A 15,664-nucleotide genomic window follows, 5' to 3' on the forward strand; every position below is an offset into this window, starting at 1 on the left:
CAAGCAGCAGTCAACATTTCTCTGGGTTCCACATGATTGAGGATCCTCAGCTCACGTGAGTTTTGATGAACCTTTTAAAGACTGTTTTGATGAACGTTTTGATGAACCCCACACCACAATGGAACCATGAGGAAAGGTAGTAATGTTTGTGCCTCACCTGGTCTCTCTCCCTCTCACCACCCAGGGAAGCTGGGCTGCATCACCCACGTCAAGTGTGACTAAAATGAAAGCCTCACCACTCTGCAGTTCCTTGTTCAAAGGCTTTGCTTCGTTGAGTAGTTTGTAATGTGTTTGTCTCAGTCAAAGCAGCTGATGAACCAGTTATAACTGGAACTCAGTACGTCACAGGATCTGGGAGAACCGGCTTTCTTCCTACCTGTTGCATCCAACTGCAATTATACAGTAATAAGATGGTTATTTTAAAAAATAAATTCACATCCAAACATGAGATATCAACTACAACTTTGTTTATTTCTTTTGCTGAACATGCACATGACATTTTGTTTGGTTTCTTTTTTAAGTTCAGTCCGTGGGTCTCGTCCCAACACTCCTCCAGCTGCTGTGCAAACATAAAAACAAATAAATTAAATGAAAATGAAAATGAAACTAAAACGGTCTGCCACAGACGACTAAAATAAAAAGTTAATACCACAGAAGACAGGGTCAATGTGTAAAGGCTTTTTTCCTGGGAGCTGTGATCTTGTTCTTTACATGGAATTTGACAGCTCTCCAGTCACGCTCTTTTAATGCTTCCCGGTTTGCATTGATGCACGCAATGCAGTCTTTTTTCCCCGGCAATACAAACTTCTCAATGAATTTCCTTCTCATGCTTCTTTCGACAGCTGATGTTTCTTCTCTGGTCCAAGGCTTCTTCAGTGTTGGGCGGCGACCTACATGAAAAAGAGAACCGTTTAGGTAACTTCTATCCATCCATCCATCCATCCATCTATCTGTCTGTCTGTCTGTATCTGTCTGTATCTGTCTGTATCTGTCTGTGTGTCTAACATTTGAGCTCCAGCACCAAACCCAGCAGTTCATGAGGGGCTCACAGTAAATGATCCCATTGAGCTACAGCACATATTGTATGTATTGTTCATAAACACATGCTGTCCCTCCCACATACACAAATAAATTAACATATCAGAGCACCTAACTAGTCTTTGTGGGTGTAGGAAATTGTGGTAGAGTTTGAGATGAGACAGCGACAATGAAACAGTGACAGTTGAGGATGAAATTATTAGCCCGCCTTTTGTAAATATTTCCCCATTGCTGGTAAACTGAGCACATATTTTTTTAACACAGTGTTTTCAAACACCACAGTTGTATTTTGGATACTCGCTGTCATAGCTGTCCTTGGGCAAGACACCTTACCCACCTTGCCTTGTGTGAATGTGTATGAATGATCATGGTGGTGGTCAGAGGGGAGGTTTGGCGCACACTGGCAGCAACGCATCCGTCAGTCTGCCCCAGAGCAGCTGTGGCTACAGACGTAGCTTACCACCACCAGTGAGGATGTGTATGAATGAATGATGGTTTCTGTATGCGCTTTGGATATCGGCTATCAATAGAAAAGCGCTATACAAATGTAAACCATTATTATTATTATTATTATTATTAATAATAATAATAATAATTTACTTTGCACACAGAAACTGAATTATTTCACACAAAAAATTGATGATTACCCCTCCTGCTGTTATTAGTCAGTTGTGTATCCTTTTTTGTTATCCAGCAAAAAGGATACACAACTGACTAATAACAGTAGGGGGGGTAATAATTTTGACCTCTACTGTAAATGCGTCTTGAGACCTAGAACTCCATGACCTGATTTGATCAAAACCTTCTTTTGAATATTTCCTCACCTTTTTTAGAAGAAGAGATACCACTGGATGACACCTCCATTTGGGTTGGGCTTTCAGGGGGCAGCGTGTTGCTCCGTCTGGTCTCTACAAATGAAAAACATTTAAAAAGTCAGTACTAAGAAAATAATACATTTATCTCCAGCCACAGTACAGGGTAATGCCTGAGTGTCTGTGTGTGTGTTGTTTGTCAGCACTGTCATGCCATAACTACAGTACACTATCAAAATACAAAATAAACCAACTACAATATCAGTAACACTCCACAAAGACCTCTGGGAGTCTCCACATGCTACGCAGAGAAACACCGCGTGGATGGAGAATAACATGCATGCCAACTGAGTGGATAACTTTGAAGTGCAGTGCTTAACACCATTCTGCCCCTTCTGTTGCAGGAAAAACTGACCAACATGGAAGTGGAGCCACATCGTGTGAGTTGGATTACTGACTATCTTACAGACAGACCACAGTTTGTCAGGATAGGCAGCAGCATATTCAGCACCCTGATTTGCTGTGGTGACCCAGAGGTTTCCCCTGGCTTGCCTCAATATTCAAGGATACTCAAGAGGAGCTCATTCAGTGAGGCTGCTGTCTCAGAGGGGCTCCACAGACAGGCCGGGGAAGTCTTTTGTCCCCCGTGCAATCAGGTTGCACAACTATGACTGCCTACAACAGAAATTTACTTTTTAACTTTTATTCTATTGGACACTTTATTCCATTGTACACTTGTAGGTGCTGCTATAGTAGACATTGCTGCTGTAAATAAGTATATTGTAATGTAACATCACCTGTACACTACTTGTAAATATGAAGACATCCTTGCCTGGGACCTTTCTGTCTTTCTCTTACTACACCGGCTATATCCCATCCCCCCAGTCCCCAACAGACGAAGTGGAGTTGAAGAATTTTGCACATTGTTTTACGGCTGTTAACGTGTGATGTGACAATAAAGTTTTCCAATTCCAATTCATAAGTCATACTTAAAATCAAAATGTGTCACATTTGAGGCTTCTATTTTGGCAGGGTGACACATCAGTGCTTACAGATATGCAACATTTGTCCACATGTTTGATCTGTGAACAGCTGTTAGGAGCAGCTAGCATATTTAGGCTAAGTTAGTCCCCGTAGGAATAGTCACATCTCAGCGCTGATGCATTGCCTATAAAAGGTACATATACCCGACAACACGTACCTGACATGACCTCCGTCTGGTCTTCTCCTTGCACCTCTTCCTTGTCAGGCGTCAGTGTTGGTACACACTCTATGGGATTAAGCAAAATTCAAAGGTAATACAAGTTAATCTGTTTTGTTAACTTACAGTAAGTGTTAAATAAATAGCACTATATTGGTGATAAATTGCTATAGTGAGTTTGTTCAGGGGTCTCTGTACCTCTGCAGCTCTTTCAGGTTGGGACACCAATTTTATCCAATCAGGAGAGCGAAATCAGACAAGATAGAGGATAAACAGGTGAAATCGTAAGTGATAACACAAAGACAAAGAAAAAAAAATCAGACCTGAAACACTACAGAATTGTAGCTGATAAATAGGTTCTCTTTCCTGTTTGGCTGAAATTGGCAACCCACCTGAAAATGTACTCTCTGGAGCTGGAGAGCCCTCTGTTACAGAGCAAACACTCTATAGCAATGATTGCAATCACATTACAGAGCTTTAACTTTTAAGAAAACTGTTTTTTAACCAAAAAATAGCACAATTAAATGTACACTATTCCAAAAGGCTACATAATTTTGGTAAATGACGCACATTCCTATAACAGAGGATGAATAAAATGAGGAATGCTGTGTACATACCGTCTGGGGAGACGTCTATCTCGTCCAGGTCCATCCCAATATAGTCTCCGGTCCGCCCCTGCTGCACAGCAAATAGGAGCTTGCTGACTTTGGCAATTTGAAGGGTGTCCAGCTTGGGCCTGTAGAGGTCGTCATGGATCCTGATGTTGTGGCCGAGGTACCTTGCCAATTGATCCCGGTCTGCGTCTTTGAGATTCAGGACACTCGACAATGTTGCAATCTGTTTCCGCAGCTCTGTGGAGCGAAGGGCTTCTGGGTTTTTGGCACCACATTCATTTGAATATTTTCGAATGCAATCAGAACCTCGGAGATGGGTGTCTTTTTCTGGACGAGCAAACAAGTAGATGTTGTTTTTTTTAACGGCACACTCCTTTCGTTTATTGCACAGCAGTTCCAGTGCTTCTTCAGTCTGTGGGGTTAGAAGCAAAGGAACACCTCGGCTAAACTTTCCTGGCAGTTCAATCCGAGTGAAATGTGAGAACATACTCATCTCGTTGGCTGTCAGGTGCTGTTTGACTTCATCATTAGGCACTGATTTCTTTCTTGACTTAAAGAACTTCAGCTCCATCTTAGAGACTTCACCTTCCCTTCGGCGGTTGAACAGTATGACATTTGTCAAAGTAGCCTCACACAGCCGTTTCCAGTTAGCTGTTGAAACCACATCTTTCAACTTCTTGATGCCTTGGGTTACCTCTTTATCTAGATGAGCATGAAGAAGTCTAACATCATCTGTAAATGGTAAGAGCTTGGGAGCATTAGATTTGGCCTCCCTGAGGTCCCCCATGCCGTGACCTGATATGGACATGTCAAACTGACTATCATAAATGTTGGAAAACACATGGTAATGCTCTGCTTCTGCATGATCTAAGTTCTGCAGTGCTTCGGCTCTTAAGTACTTTGCCATGTTGTTCAATTCAGTACCCAGTTCACCATCAAGAATTAGAAATTCTGACTTTGATGTCGTTTCGTCAAATCCGACTACGTGACGTGCAACTTTAATGGTCTCCATGAAATTCTCAGGGCTCACTAGGTCTTGGATTGTCTTCATAGTTGTCATCTCTCTTGCTGCCTTTATCATCCTACCAAGACTCCTCAGCTGTTGTGTCACAGTCTTCTTACTGCAGACTGTGTCAGTGCTACTACCCATGACCTTGTTCATTAAATGGCAGCCAAAGCCCCTGATCGCTGGATCAGTTTTGACAATATCAGTGACATCATCTTGAAGCATGCTCTTGGTCAGATCGTCAAACATTTCAGGTGTGCCTGAAGCTGAAGGTTGTTCAATAGAGCAGGTGGCCAGCACTTCGGATGGTCGTTTATTGCAATTTCTAAGATGTTTCCACATCCGTTTTCTTACAAAAAGGCCAAGGCAGTGGGAACAGTGCACATACTCTTTCTCTGAACTGTGTGTTCTGGGTCGCTTCTTTGCGATGAGGCTCCCTTGTCCACTCATGAGTACAGATGCATTGTGCACAAAGTTGCCCCTGCTTCTTAGAAAATTCAAAAGACATTTTCTTTCCTTTGAACCCTTCTCGTAACTTAAAGCCATGGCAACTTCAGGCACAGCACTGTGGCGACGCTCCAGATGTCTTCCATATTTATTTACTGAAGTTTCACAAAACTGGCAGTACTGCTTTTTGTCATATAGCCTTTTCCCATCTGACTTTTTAGAGACTGCGGGAACTGACACAGATGGAGGAAACAGTAGTGTTTCACCATCTTCCGTACCAGGAGGAGTTTTTGATGTGGTAGGGATGCTGCTTCTTGTTCTCCGTGAACCTGGAGCTCTGCACCTGCTCTTTGGTGACACTGCACGGCCTGTCTTAGTGTTCCTCTTTTCTTTGGCCTCCTGTTTGGATATCACGTCAATCGTCTCATCGAAGAATTCTTTACTTCCATTTGAATCATCTGTGCTGTCCTCACATTCACCTTTAGGTGGTATATTTTTGTCTCTCGTGTCTACGCTGGAGGAATCCCATTCTGATTCATCACCAAACTGATCCACTGCGCCATCCGAGTCCAACTCATCTGAATAATGATCCACGGCCGACTCATCTTGTTTTTTAATGGTTCGCTGCCGGTGCTGTCGTGATGTCTTCAGTTTGGTCTGTGTCTCCTCTGCCGAGTTGTTGTCCACGCTTTTCTGCAAGGGGTAAAACAGAGAAAGAGAAACTCATGACTGAAAGTTCTTCTCAAGCCAAGACACAATCTGTGATTTGTCAGAACATGTGAAGGTCTGCAAAAGCTTTTGAGATTTCGAAGTGTGCCCTGTTCCGGATATGTGTTCTATCTAACAAAAAAGACCAGAATCACACATCAGGATTGAGACCTTGAATCCATGACTCACCGTGTCACAGGTCTCTGGCCAGGAGGACTCGCCCTCCACAGCAGCTGGAGGAGTGTCGACCAATGCACTGTCAGGCGAGGTTGTCGGCTCTGCTGGCTTCTGTAAAACACAATACAAAATCATGTGGTCCCCACTGGTTACAACACTGCCCTGTGAGAGTCAACGAGTTTCTGCCTGACAGAAATATGCCACTGATCAAGAAGGAAAACAGGCAGCTAGTGAACGTTACTGTTCGGCCTTTTAAGGACTTTGCACAAACCACTTAACCTTACACATCTGAGAAAACATTAGGGATGGTTAATCAGACCAATTTCCTGATTCGATTCAATTCTGATTATTAAAGTCTCGATTCAATAACAAATCGATTTTCAATTATTAAGGATTGTTGATCTTCCATTTAAAATGTTTCGGATGCCCCGGGATGCCTCCCTCGGGAGGAGACCCAGAGGAAGACCCAGGACACGCTGGGGTGACTGTGTCACTCAGCTGGCCTGGGAACGCCTTGGGGTCCTCCCGGAGGAGCTGGAGGAAGAGGGAAGTCTGGGTGTCCCTGCTCAGGCAGCTGCCCCCGCGACCCGGTTCCGGATGAAGCGGAAGAAGATGGATGGATGGATGGATGGATGTCATTTAACATCAGTCAGCTGCGGAATTATTTTACTTCTCTTTTAAGTAACACCTCACAGCACCTTCAATATTGTATAGTGTAATATCAAAATTATTATTTTTTTAACTTGTTTTAAATGTAGTGTTTCACTGTTAAGAAAGCTGCCAAGCTCAGCAGCCGGACTCATGTTAGAAGCATTGTACATGATGAGAACCAGGGCGTGTTTCTCTGTTCCCCACTCGTCTGCCGTTGCTTTGAGAAACTCACACATATTTGCGCTTGTGTGGCTATCATCCATAGCTCTCGTCTGAAGTACGTAGGACATTAGCTTCCATTAACTGCTGACATAATGAGCTGTAACGGTCACATATGAGACTGTAGCTCTGGATGTCCAGGCATCGCAGGTTATTGCTGCCCTGTGAGCAGAGTTGAGGGACTCTTGCACGGAAACTTTGTCTCCTTGTAAAGATTTGGAATCAATTTAAGCGTGAAAAAGCTCGATGATGGAATAACATATCTTGGCTCCAGACTGTGGACCAGGGGTCATCAACCTTTTTGAAACTGAGAGCTACTTCATGAGTGCATGAGGGTTCATGAGTCATACGAAGGGCTACCAGTTTAATACACTCTTCTGAAATAACACATTTGCTCAGTTTGCCTTTAGTTATATGATTATTAATGACTAATGATACTCATCTATCTGAAGACACTGATCAAGTTAATGATTTCTCACAATAATTATCAACAATGACTTAACAAGGTGGGAAACAGATAATATCAATATTCATTTTTAGAACAGGCCCGCGGGCACCGTGTTGGTAATTAGGATAGATAGATAGATTTCTGTTTTGTTTGTTATTATAAGTGAGATTGTAAATTGTGAATTAAGTCAAATGTTACAACCATTCTGTCTTTCAAGTCTTTAATTACACTGAAGTAAATATATCAGGTGATGTTTTAAAAAAAAAAAAAACCGTAGGCCACATGAAAGATTTATGGTTCATTTACAAACATCTCTTTGTCATAACTTCTGATTCTTTTTTCCATTACTCATCACACACCACTGACTTCAGATTGCTGCCATGTAAAAGTAAAAAAAGAAGTAATCTCCCTTCTCCCGAATGACTGCAGCAGCCTTTGTATCTTTGTAGATCCTCTGGACTACCATGTCCTCTTCTGCAAACACAACTAAGTCACACCACTCCATTCCTGTAATGAGGAGCTGGCCTTGGATCTGCCAGTAGTAGCTGTGCTGCTTTTTTAGTTTCATGGTGTCGCTTTGTATTTTCAAGTATGTACAGTCAACGTAGCTTTTGGCATTTGGGCATTTGATGTCCAGCAGGCCAAAGGGTGGATTTTCCGTTGGATCAAACACGACCCCGTCAGGAGATGACCCTAACCAGGGAGCATCAGGGTGGATGACAAAGCCACAAGGCCAGTAACTGCTGTTCTTTACCCGACAATACTCCCGAATGGCAACAGGCTCCAGTGCCAGGCCCCTCCTCATTGGTGCTGTTGGAGCCACACCCTTTTTTATTCGCTCAGCAAGGTGTTCTGCTGAGCTTTGACCACGGACATGGCAAATCTCCCTGAAGCGGGAAGATGTGATCCTGTTCTTCCTGACTTCCTGCCACTCCACAGAGACGCTCTGCTCCCGTGTAGCAACCTCTATTTTCCTGGCCATTTCCAAATGAGTTTCTAGAGATTGCAGATGAAGCTGCTGCTGGAGACTGCACACAAACTGGCAGCTAGTAGGCTCCAACCTGTAACCATCCAGAGGTAGAGGTGGTGGTGGAGGGGCATCTGGGTGGAATAACACAGTCCGGCTCACAGGCACTGGGTGCTGGTAGGAGATGGGACTGCCCTCCTGAACTTTCCCAAATGCTGAGTCAACCAGTGGGACACCAGCGCTGACTGCCATGGTGGTGATGAGTGGTGCGATGTCCGCTGAAAAGTCCTCATAAACCTCAGCCACTTTAAGGACATCAGGATCAGGCAGCTCCCCCCTCACTGCTCTGTAAAGTGTGCTCCTGTGTGGAATTACATTTCATAATTCAAATAAGAACGAATAATTTTACACTGAAAGACAATCACAGTTTTGTATAACAGGTTACAACGTGAGACATAATTACCCTACACCAATAGCAACAGTCCTCTGCTTTGGCTTGGTAGACATCACCACCATGTCAGTGACCCGGCCTGGCTTCTCACCCTATTAATAACAACATTTATTGAAAGGGTCGTTAAAAAAACTATTGGGTCTCCTTCAAAGTTTGTCTGGTGTAGGGTGTGTTACTGACAGAGTATAAAAAATATAACGTTGACAATGTTGGGGAAAAAAGCGTTATCATGTTACAGTCATAAAATAAATATTACACAAAAAAGAGAAATGACTGTGGCAGTAGGCTCATCAAATTATCAATATCATCACAAAAAGGAGAATAAAATAGTATATTTCTCTTTTGTTTTTGGAACATTGCAGTGTAAGGAAATTAAAATAGATAAGTCTGAGTAGTCTATAATGTTAGCATCTTAATTTACTCAAACCTACATTCAAATATAGTTTGTTCAACAGTACTGAACAGCATGCAGATAAATGACACTGAACATACAAAGAAAAACAGCCACCACAACCAGTTTCTGGGGTTTTCATGAAGGCTAAATATCTGACTGCTACCCTTACGAGACAGGTGCCCATCTTATCTGACCTACTTCAGACGTTAATGTTATAGAGTTACAGAACCTATCTTAGCCACTTCAAATCCCCAGTAAAGGTTGGAGCAGAACTGACGAACAACTGAACTGTCGTCTATCTTCCTACTCTGAGGTTGTGAGGTTTCTCATGTTTCCTCACAGACCTGTGGCCTGTTGCTCGGACGCTCCCTCTCCCTGTCTGTTGATCTTTATCTTATACTGGGGACAATATCAAGTTCTCATCAACACACTTAAACTGGGTCATAGTAGTCACATAGTTGTCAAAATATCCAACGTTAGATAGCACAGTTAGCTCGTTAGCAAGATAGCTAATCCTCAGTGCTATTTATGTCAGGTAACGTTAGCTAATAAGCTCGTAAGTTAGCTTACCTTCGTAACTGTCAGTGTAAGTCGATATGTACATTTTGAAGCCCTTCTCTTGCTTACTCCTTGGCGCTGATGTCGCAGCTTGAATGATCGTTTATTGTCAATTTTGGAAGATCCTGAAGACAGCGAGTGTAGAAACTCATGTTTCTATCTCGACCCACTGACCGGCGTTGGAAACCTGAAATGCGTGTGCCCTCTGTCCTCAAACCAGAAGTTGTAGACCGTCTCCGTACGCAACCAGCCAACAGAAATCCAGCTAAGCTAGCGGAGGTTATATGCCCCGGACTATGTGCTGGGACCCTATTTGTACTGTTGCTGAAGTTTGGTGCTGTTCTGAACATTATTTGTGGCTTTTTGATGCCGTTTCTTGTTGGAGGCGTATACTGCAGTATATTGTTAACGTGCGGCCATTTCTCAGGTTGCTAAAACTCCATAAATTTGCGGTCTGCAAACTTGATCTCTCGAGGCTCTCACTTGGTGTCACGGTGTGTTAGACCATGAATTAAAGTTACACCGGAATATCCCTTTAACAAGGTCTACAGAAGCTTTTGAGATTTTGAAGTGTGCCCTGTTCCTGATATGTCTTAAATCTAACAAAAGACCAGAATCACACATCAGGATTGAGACCTTGAATCCATGACTCACCGTCTCACAGGTCTCTGGCCAGGAGGACTCGCCCTCCACAGCAGCTGGAGGAGTGTCGACCAATGCACTGTCAGGCGAGGTTGTCGGCTCTGCTGGCTTCTGTAAAACACAATATAAAAGCATGTGGTCCCCACTGGTTACAACACTGCCCTGTGAGAGTCAACGAGTTTCTGCCTGACAGAAATAGGCCACTGATCAAGAAGGAAAACAGGCAGCTAGTGAACATTACTGTTCAGCCTTTTAAGGACTTTGCACAAACCACTTAACCTTACACATCTGAGAAAACGTTGCACAAACGTGGTATATTAGCATGCACAAACTGATACATACCTTTCGCCATGGCCAGTCTTTGCCTCCATAATTGTAGGAGATCTCTTCACCTATGCTTATGGGCCGGGTCGCAAAGAGGCAAATGTGGCTTCTTCCGTCCACCTCCACCAGCCTCATTCTGCTGTTTGGGTTCGAGTGGTCGTCATTAACCAGCCTACCCAGGGACCCGTCCTCTTTGGAACCATCAACACTAAAACAAACAAACATCATCCAGTTTCTGAATAAGTGGTGACGTTTAAGCAGTAAGGTCAAATACAGCTCTAACCTACACAACCAACTGTACAAATTGTTTTTATCTCAAATAAAACAATTTGCACAATTGGATGTTGCCATCTCTGAATCAGTGAACATGTTCTGGAAGAGCTCTCCGATCCCCTCACTGGAGTTGTTTAAGGCATTATAGAACCTCAGCTCAACATTGAAGCGGAGCATTGAGTTTGCTGTCTGACATCTGTCGTACGTCTACTCACCAGAGGTGCGACTGGCAAAGGACAAAAAAGCAAGAAAATATACGACTCCACTTTGTCTCTATTTATATTTATTTTGTCCCGTTGTCGGCTTCAGCTAAGAAAGAAATATTTCACCGCACACGTCCAAATTTCTTGTAACAGTGTTTCCCCGAGATTTGTTTGTAGCAGCGGTGCTCTGAGTCGGTAACCTAGCAACACTAGGGGGGTCCGGGGGCATGCCCCCCCCCCCTCCCGAAGAACATTTTTTAAAATAACCCTTTAAATGGTGACTACTGGTGAGATTTTTGAAAAAAAATTCATTTTCAGAATTTCAGAATCAGAAACTAAGACATGAGACAAACTAGTGTAGAAGTTGAAATATGTTAACCTCTTGAGCTGGTTTGGAGTCACTGGGTCACATGACATGGAAGACATTGAAAAAACTGCAATTATTTTGTATTAATATATTTATGCTAAGTTATTTAATGACGGTCCCTAAATCAGTCTCAGTGATTCAGCGGGAGGCTCTGGAGGTGAGCTGACCGTCCTCCTGCTGCTGACACTGGCAGAACCTCAGTAAAGTCTCAGCTGGACCCGAGTGAACATCCACCGAATATCCAACCTGAAACTAACTTCACTGTGGTTCGATGAGTCGCCTGTTGCAGCCTTTGAATAGGATGACGAGGATTTCAGTCACTCAACTCAAACGGTGACTTGTAGAAATGATACAAGTAGCAGTAATGACAAAAAATTATTGATTTCAAGACAACTTAGGGTGTAGTGCTTTCACTGTGTGCAACTTAAATTCACCATTCATGATATTAAACCTACAGAAATCATTTTGTCTTTTTTTTTGCGGCGGTGCTGAAAATCCAGCAGCAGAATGCATACAGAGGAAACACTGACACATCAGATCACCTTCTGCAACGACTGCAGGCTCTTTGGTGGAGCTTTGCTTTCAATGAAGTTCTGTCGTGACAAACGAACGGACGACTCGCGGAGCAACATGAAAACATGAATTAGAGGCACAAAAATGGTTGACAGCGGTGAGCAGTCATTATGTTTACCAACACCCGACCTGTGCCTTGCACACTCTCATCCAGGTGATATTCATCGTCTTTTTACAGACGTGGCAATAAGCCTCTCGGCTGTTAACAACTACTCTCGAGTCCTCTTACCAGAGGTCCGAAAAATTACATTTCCCCATAACTTCGTCAATAGTATCGACCTTTTGGAAACTTCTGGCAGCAAACCAGCACATGGCCATGCGTGCTGTCACTTCCTGGTAGAGCGAGATGTAAACCTACCATAGAGACTTTCCAGCAAGGTCGAACATGAAAGCACGCTGGGTTGGCGTGTACAGCTCTCTCCTCCTTTGTGCTTCAGAGTCAGAGATGAGCTCGCCTCTGTACTCTGATACGAAGTCTCCTTGGTCGAAGGGTTTTTTGGCAAATACCCCCGACCCTGTAAAAAAAGAAGCGGCAAAGTTGATACAGGAGTCAGGGGAAAGATAATATGACCTGGCTCCCTGACTTCAGTATCATTGCTGAGGCTCAAAATCACTGATTGATAGACTGGTAATATTGGACCCAGATTTAAACTTTGAGACTCAAAATAATAACTTAAGTCTCTTTTTATCACTGAAGAAACATTGTTAAGTTGCAGCAGTTTGCATTTTCTGTTTTATCTTCTCATTTCTGTGGTCTTTCTTTTATTGTAAAGCACTTTGAGTTGCACTTTATGTATGAAAAGTGCTGTATACATAAAGATCATCATCATTATCATCATACCTCCATCCATAACAACATAAAAAAGGAAGTTTGGATATTTTGGTTGGTAGATTTTTGGTCAGTGTTTGGGTCCAACACTGTTTTCTGTTACTGGCTTTCGAGAAATGTCAGATCACTCACCTTTTTCAGCATTTATGAATAATGCTTCAAGGCTGTCCAGCTTGTCAGTCTGGTTCTTTATATGCCATGTTGCATCCGCTGTTGGATTAACTCTCTGTCTTTTCTCTCTCCCTGGGGAGGAGGAGAGAGGAAGGAGAGAGGAGGAGAGGGGAGAGGAGAGAGGAGAGAGGAAGGAGAGAGAAGAGAGGGGAGAGGAGGAGGAGGAGGAGGAGGAGAGGAAGGAGAGAGGAAGGAGAGAGGAAGGAGAGAGGAAGGAGAGAGAAGAGAGGGGAGAGGAGGAGGAGGAGAGGAAGAGAGGGGAGAGGAGGAGGAGGAGGAGAGGGGAGAGGAGGAGGAGAGGAAGAGAGGGAGAGGAGGAGGAGGAGGAGGAGAGGAAGAGAGGGGAGAGGAGGAGGAGGAGAGAGGAAGAGAGGGGAGAGGAGGAGGAGAGGAAGAGAGGGGAGAGGAGGAGGAGGAGAGGAAGAGAGGGGAGAGGAGGAGGAGAGGAAGAGAGGGGAGAGGAGGAGAGGAAGAGGAAGAGGAGCAGGAAGGAGAGAAGATGATGTTACTTTCATGAAAGGCGTGTCTTCCAAATTAAAATATAGCTTACTGAGGATCGATTCAACCATTCATTTGTGACTACACTGATTACTCCACACATTGCAACAACACATTTTCGAGGCATGATCGTCCGCGTCATCTCTTTGTTTACTTTCACTGAGAGACCGAGCTACCTGTCCCAGAGCCACCTGCAGCTGTTGCTCACCGTGTATCCCTCCGCGCAGGACGTAAACACACTATAGTTCCACAAAACAGATATCAATCATGTTGTCTCACTACGAAAATGATAGAGAACAGGCATGAAAATGCCAAATCGAGTATTAACACTGACTGCGGCATCATGAATTTGTAACGGTCAACAAACAGCAGAGATCGGTGGCAGCTAGCGGCTAACTCCAGGCTGTGTAGGCAACACTTTGTCTATTTGTATCATTAATTTGCCAGGAAAAAACTGACAAAACACAAACATGACTCACCTCAGATGCCATATGATTAACACTGACATCGTTACTGTCACTGACTGTAATCATGCTGGTTTGCTGTCTGCATGCTGACAGCTGTAGTACTGGTCGCGTTTCTGTGTGTTTCCCTGCTATTTTAATTGTTTGGATTTTAAACATGTTCGATGGTCATTGTCATAGTTTATATTAGCTTTTGGTTGAGTTTCTGAGCTTTCTGTGGGTATAACCCACCCCTCATGAAAGGAAGAGGGAGCTTAATGAGCCCGCCGGGTCGGTGTTTCGGTTTAACTGGTGACCTCGATGTAATGTAATGTAACACGTCACCAGTTAAACCAGAACACCCTGACATCCTAGCTTAGCATCCCTGTTTTGCACGAGGTCATATTTTTTGATTGAATGTCAACGCGTTTATTGTCAGCATAAACGCTAGGAGGAGCGCAGCATACACACACACACGATACACACAAATCTCCCAAATCCTGACATATGGAAGCTGTTGCTAGTTGTCAAGAGCAACTGTTGTTTGATAAGTAGGTGGTTTGTGGTTTGGAGAACGCTTTAATAAACACAGTTGATTGTAACTGAGCAGTGTCTGATTATTTAACACGATCCCATAATACAATAACAGCTGGTTTGGATGGTCAGTGCTCAGATTTACGCCTTCCCTCTTATCTAATTATTGATATTTTCATAATATTGACAATTTGATTAATTTCAGACTTTGAGGCTAGAAGTATATCATTTGATTATTGACCCCTGACTTCAGGGTGGTGCTCCGTGTTGATTAATGAATCATAGTAACATAAGTTTTATTAATCAACTATAATAGTTTAATTCATTGATAAAAATATATTAATTAATAATGAATAATCAATATCGATTCCCAACAGTTCTCATGTGAAGGCTTAAGAAACTATGATGCCTGAAATCTTTCAAACATGTTGTGCAAGAATACTTCTTCTCACCTGTGTGGGTTTTTAGGTGTGCATTCAATTGGGACTTTAACTTAAAAGCCTTTCCACATGTTTCACATTAGAAAGACTTTTTACCTGGGTGAGTTTGAGCTGTGAGACGTCTTTTCTTTTTCTTCAGCTCTCCATCTCCAGCTGATCCTGAGTCTCCATGTTTTCCTCCTTTCTGGTCTGGGCTCTCAGCTACATGAGAGTTGTTAGAGAGGAGCTGGTGGTCACTTGTTGGTTCTGCTTCACTGTGGTCACTTTCCTCATAAGCTGGAGTCAACATGACGGTATCCGTCTCCACCTTCAGTACAAGCTGCTCTCCCTCCCGACTGGTGCAGAGTTCCTCCTGTTCCTCTTTAATCTCTGGAGGCTCTGGGTCCTCTTGGTCCAGACTGGAGTTCCTCTCCTGGTTACAGAGCTGCTGGTCAGCCAGAACCTCCTCCTCCTTACAGACATGTTGCTGTGGGAGCTCTGGAGGGACACACAACAAAAGACAGACAATATTTAATCAACCAATCAACCTTTATTTATCCACCAGAGATCATTGAGAGGCAACCCTCATTTACAAGGGCATCGAGGCCCACAGAACAAAGGCCGAATAACAACAAGTAGAAATACTCAGAAAGTTTCAATAGTTTCCATCTCATGTGACCCACTGACTCCAAATCAG

At 43.4% G+C, this 15,664-nt stretch overlaps 1 protein-coding gene across 1 annotated transcript; it reads right to left on the bottom strand.

Moving 5' to 3' along the window:
* Positions 1–452: 452 nt before the first annotated feature.
* Positions 453–15,225, bottom strand: LOC115592668 (uncharacterized). Its single transcript, XM_030435703.1, has 10 exons — positions 15,085–15,225; positions 13,035–13,145; positions 12,432–12,588; positions 10,676–10,865; positions 10,346–10,444; positions 6,016–6,114; positions 3,669–5,811; positions 3,052–3,120; positions 1,863–1,946; positions 453–890 (listed from the first exon to the last, which is right to left on the bottom strand). The coding sequence occupies exons 3-10, from the start codon at positions 12,458–12,460 to the stop codon at positions 664–666; spliced, it is 2,940 nt and encodes a 979-aa protein (XP_030291563.1). The 5' UTR covers positions 12,461–12,588; positions 13,035–13,145; positions 15,085–15,225; the 3' UTR covers positions 453–663.
* Between the last annotated feature and the right edge of the window lie 439 nt (positions 15,226–15,664).

This window comes from Sparus aurata, chromosome 12 (assembly GCF_900880675.1).
Source record: "Sparus aurata chromosome 12, fSpaAur1.1, whole genome shotgun sequence".
NCBI lineage: Eukaryota > Metazoa > Chordata > Actinopteri > Spariformes > Sparidae > Sparus > Sparus aurata.

Bases quoted from the DNA above. Each gene is read 5' to 3' on its own strand.
- LOC115592668 (XM_030435703.1), bottom strand. From the start codon at position 12,460: ATGTTCGACCTTGCTGGAAAGTCTCTATG. The intron at 10,866-12,431 runs GTAGGTTTACAT...TGTTTGTTTTAG, and splicing joins CTTGCTGGAAAGTCTCTATG to TGTTGATGGTTCCAAAGAGG. The intron at 6,115-10,345 runs GTGAGTCATGGA...TGTGTTTTACAG, and splicing joins GGCCAGAGACCTGTGAGACG to AAGCCAGCAGAGCCGACAAC.